This window comes from Wolffia australiana, chromosome 9 (assembly GCF_029677425.1).
Source record: "Wolffia australiana isolate 7733 chromosome 9, ASM2967742v1".
Lineage (NCBI taxonomy): Eukaryota > Viridiplantae > Streptophyta > Magnoliopsida > Alismatales > Araceae > Wolffia > Wolffia australiana.
The window spans coordinates 10499660-10504562 of NC_135843.1; the positions used below are offsets into that span (position 1 = coordinate 10499660).

General features: G+C 45.1%; 1 protein-coding gene across 1 annotated transcript; it reads right to left on the bottom strand.

The window, feature by feature from the left end:
• Positions 1–1662: 1662 nt before the first annotated feature.
• LOC144707975 (pentatricopeptide repeat-containing protein At4g30700-like) lies at positions 1663–4485 on the bottom strand. The gene is made up of 2 exons (XM_078581265.1): positions 1904–4485; positions 1663–1829 (listed from the first exon to the last, which is right to left on the bottom strand). Coding segments are annotated over exons 1-2 (2361 nt in total). The 5' UTR covers positions 4264–4485; the 3' UTR covers positions 1663–1828.
• Positions 4486–4903: the final 418 nt, after the last annotated feature.

The window sequence follows — 4903 nt, forward strand, 5'->3', positions numbered from 1 at the left end:
TGTAGATGCTGTTTTGTGGGTTTGAATCATTCCTGTGATTGTAATCATCTCTCTCTCTCTCTCTCTCACTCTCTATCTGTCCCTCCCTCCCTTCCCCTCTCTCTCTCCCCCTTCTGCTCTCTCTCTCCCACAACCCTCACTTCTTCCCCTTTCTCTCTCTCAGTCTATCTCTTAGTCTCCCTCTCCCGCCCTCCCTTTCCCACTCATCCCCTCTCTCTCTCTCACTTCCGCCTTCTTTCCCCCTCCCTCACTTTTCTCCCTTCCCCTCTTCATCGTTGTACCTCTCTTGTCTCACATTCCCTCCCTCCATCTCTCTCACTCTCTTGCTCATTCCCTCTTCCTCTCTCTCACTTTCTCTTTCTACTTCCTCTCACTCTCTCTTTCCCACATCCTCTCACTCTCTCTTTCCCACTCTCTCTCTCTCTCACTCTCACTCTCATTCTCTCTTTCCCTCTCTTTCTATCTCTCACTCTCACTCTCTCTTTCCTTCCTCCTCTCTCTCTCCCTTACTTTCCCCCTCTTTCCCTCCTCTCTCTCCCTAAGTTCTCCCCCTCTTCCCCCCCCCCCCCATTTCTCTCTCCTCCTTTCCCTGAATTTCTTTCAAGTTTTTGCAGGATCATCCTGTCGCAAATAATCCTCCAAGTAAATCCTATACTTACCTCTTAATCAAACCTTTTTCCCGACAAGCTGAACTTTTTTTTGCACACAAGTACGCTACCAGACCTCCAGATAATTTGGCAAGCTTTTACGGTTATCACAACATCAATTTTTCTATCTTTATATTATTAAAGGAGAGATTCATGTCTTACTCACACTTGAATATTTCTGGCGTTTTAAGTGTTTTATGACATCAGTTTTTCGCGCCAATCAGGAGAACAACAATATGATCCCCATCCTGTCAATTTCATTATGTTAGCCCACTTTGATCATTTGGATGTTATGTATTTCCTTTAAATAGGGCAGTGATTCCTCTAGGAGGGCAGCTAAGAAGTATCAAGAGATATCGATGGGCTCTCCGCCAAAGTACATCCCTCCATTATCTTCTCTCAGGCGACATCTGCACTGTTGGACCTCCTAGGCAACGTCCATTCCGCCTGCCTCTTGTCTTCACCCTCCCTTACTGTCCTCTACCATCAGGATAATCTACTTTCATATTTCCAAGTTTGTAAAAATAACTTCACTACACTATGCTCGTAGAATCAGTAGATTTCTTTTTGCTAGGGAGATAATACCTAGAATCACTATGTTTTCCATTAATCTTTACGACTTTCTATGAGGATCTTTCCTGTCAAAATATTTGGTGTACCATCTTTTTCTTGTTCCAACTATCTTTAAAAAATGTTTTTTAATACAACTAAACAAGGAGGAGCTTCTTCTAATCGAAGCTTTAAGCCAAATTGCAAATATAAAAGCCCAAAATTGGACATTCTAGATAATTAATTATTGAAATTGACAATGGTATATTGAAGTTGACATTAATGTTGACAGTGCAATTGTCCAGTGGGAGTGTTATGACACAGTCAAAGTTGTCCCTACGAACTGAAAGTCACATTTCCAGTATAAATGTTCAAAAGTGACTTTGTGGACCATGAATTATTGACTCTGACATTATTTTTTGAATGCCACATTGATATGTTCTTGGACGTCTGCATTGACTTTTACTGGATTATTGTCCAATAGGACAAAATGGACAAAAGTTGACCATTGTAGATCATGTATGTGTTTACAATGACATCGTTTTTAAGAAATCAAATTCATTGGTTTAAGTTTTTTAATTAGGATACTGAATGCCCTGTGGGGCCCACACTTTTGCTCATGGGACCATTATTCTGCAAAAATACCTCACCCTTGAAATACAAGAAAGATTATGCCACTGATTGAAAATATTGAAGGCAAAAATTACCAGTAATCGCCACAAGAGCAATTTCCATCTTCAAAAGTGTGAAATCTCTTTGAATCTCTGAATATAATCAGACGTCCCTCGATCTTTGAAACCAGCTTCATCACTGTGTGACAATCCACACAGCACCGCAGATTCTGCATGATCTTGATCGGTCTCTTACTCTCCGCTGTGGCCACTAACACAAACGCCAAGGCCAGCTTCTCACTATGGCGGAGGAGAGAGACTTCTCTCTCTTCCCTGCTCGTGTCATGGTGGACAACCTGGGTTTCTGCCACATACCCCATCTCCTCCAGCCTCCCCCTCAACTCCTCCAGCTTCCAGTAGATACAGAACAGCTCTGGGTGAGATTGATCATTGGGAGAGAAGGCGTAAATCCGACCATTGATCTCGACCCAGCTGATGGCTGGATCTTTCCTCAGCCCATGCTGCCGCATCGCCGCCAACGCCGCTGCCTTACCCTCCCACGCGCCGACAGCAGCGCTGATGTTCGACAAAACTACAAGTCCATCAACATATTTCTCTCTCTTCATCTCTGTCAATTTCTCCATTGCCAAAGACCCAAGCTTGATGTCTCCATGAATAGAACAAGCGCCGAGCAAAGCCTGCCACATCAGCGGAGAGCTCGAGCCTTCACCCACGGTGGCGGCCAGCCCAAACGCCTCTTCTAACCTCCCAGCCCGGCCCAATAAGTCAACCATGCAGGCCCAATGCTCTGCTTTGGGCTCTACTTGATAGACTGCTTTCATCTTCTTAAAAAATTCCCTCGCCTCCTCCACTAACCCTGCATGGCTGCAGCCAGTTAAAACTCCAAGAAAAGTATAATCATCCGGCTTGAACCCTTCAACCTGCATCTTGTAAAACAACACAATCGCCTCTCTTCCAAACCCATGATGCGCATAACAATCAATCATGGAGTTCCAAGAAATATCATCCGTCGATTCGATTGACCCAAAGATCTCCTCTGCAGAAGCCAAGTCCCCACACTTTCCATACATAGTAATGAGAGAATTCTCCAAGGAGAGGTAGTCACAATATCCAAGCTTGATGGTCAACGAGTGGACTTGCTCACCAGCTGACGTGGCAGCCAGAGCGGCACAGGCCGTGACGGCGACGGTGGCAGTGACGGCATCTGGCCGCCACCCGCCATTAATTCTGTGCTTTAACATCCCCAAGGCTTCTTCCAGGATACCATTCTTCATGTAGCAAGACAGAATTGCAGTGAAACAAGCTTCTTCTTCAACCTTCACCATGAACACCGCTTTCGCCTTCTGTACAAGGCCGAATTCGCTGTAAAGCTTAATCAAAGCGACACCCACTGAAGAATTTGAGATGAGGTCTCTTCTAAGTGAATACCCATGAGCTTCTTCTCCAAGACGAAGCAGCTTCTGATCAGAGAAAGCTCCGATGGCGGCGGCCATGGCGTGCCCGTCTGGCAGCGCTGCTTGTCGGATCATTTCTCTGAAAACTTGAATACCCACCAAGGAAAATCCATTTTTGAGGAATCCCATCATCAGAGAAGTGCTTAAGAGGATGTCTCCCGGATCGCCGAGGCCCGAGAGGCGGGCCAGCTCGTCCACCCCGCCGCACTTTCCATACATGGTGACGAGGCCGAGGGCGAGAATTTCATCTGGGATGATGCCCATTTTCGTCATCCAGACGTGCAATTGTTTAGCCTGGCTGAGCTTGCAGGGTTCATCCAAGCTCTTGGCCATGGTGCTGAAGGTAAGCCCCGTCGGCCACACTCCGACAGCGACCATCTTATTGAACAGAGCAAAGGCCTCGCCTTTGGAATTTTTCAAATAGGCAGAGATTAACGTTGTCCAGATGACAGAATCTCTTCTGTGAGGACTTCCGTCGAACACCTTCTTGCACTCTTCGATTTCACCGCATTTCCTGTACAAATCCATTAGAGCGGTAGCCAAGAAAGAATCAAACTCTAATCCCAGCTTAAAAGAACTGCAATGGAGTTGAACCCCCGTTCTAAAATCCCCCATACGACCGCATCCTTTGATGAGACCCGCATGGGCAACGATTATCGATGCGCAATCATGATCATCCTCTTCATCACGAGATCTTCTCAGGTTGATGAAGAAGCTCGCCGCTTCTCTGATTTGATCTGCTTTGGCGAGGCCGGAGATCATGATAGAGAAGGAGGCGAAATTTCTGTGGGGAATATCGTCGAACAGACGTCGGGCAAGGAGAAAGTTGGGTTGAGCGACGTAGGCGTGGATGACGTTGTTGCAGAGGAATATGGACGAGATGAGGAGCCCGTTCCTGAGGGCGAGGCCATGGACGACGGCAGCGATGACGGGTTGGCGCTTGAGGAAGAGGCAGAGATCGCTGACAAGCTTTGTCCTCATTTCGAGAGGTTGCCATGCTTGAGAATAGGAGAGATCATGCAAGAGGAGCTTGAAATGGTAAGGAAATGGCGCGTTGGAGAGGACGATGGAGGCGTGGAAAGATGAAGAAGATGGGTTTGGCTGAAGAATGGAGAGGGAGAAGACTTGGGTTTGGCATTTTGATTGAAGAACTGGAATGTAATGGTAGACTGTGGGCTGGGTTTTGTAGAGATCTTCAAGGGGGTGCAGGCCCAGGAAATGTTAACCATGTCATTAAAATTATGTGATAAAAATAGAGGAAGGTAATAGACATGTGAAAAGATTTGAGGTATTAGACTATATATTTCAGTGACATTTGAGAGAAACATTTGAAGGTTTCCTCTGACTGGAATTCATTTCCTTGAGAATTTTTTTTTGAACTTTTTTGCTTGAAATCTAATACTAAAAATTCAGGTATCACCCCGCATTGAGATACAATAAAGCTAATTTATAGGGATATTGATATTTGGATATTGATCCTAGATGATAAGAGATTGACCTGACAAAAATAAACTTAGATAAAGAGGAAGGCAAATCATATATTGATATTTTAGAACTCAAATTGTGTAGGATATTGTACTTGATAAGCATGATAGTTTAATTGTTGGACTGAATTGTCTTT

What these genes read in the sequence shown, in the direction of transcription:
- LOC144707975 (XM_078581265.1), bottom strand. Translation starts at nt 4,263, where the DNA reads ATGAGGACAAAGCTTGTCAGCGATCTCTGCCTCTTCCTCAAGCGCCAA.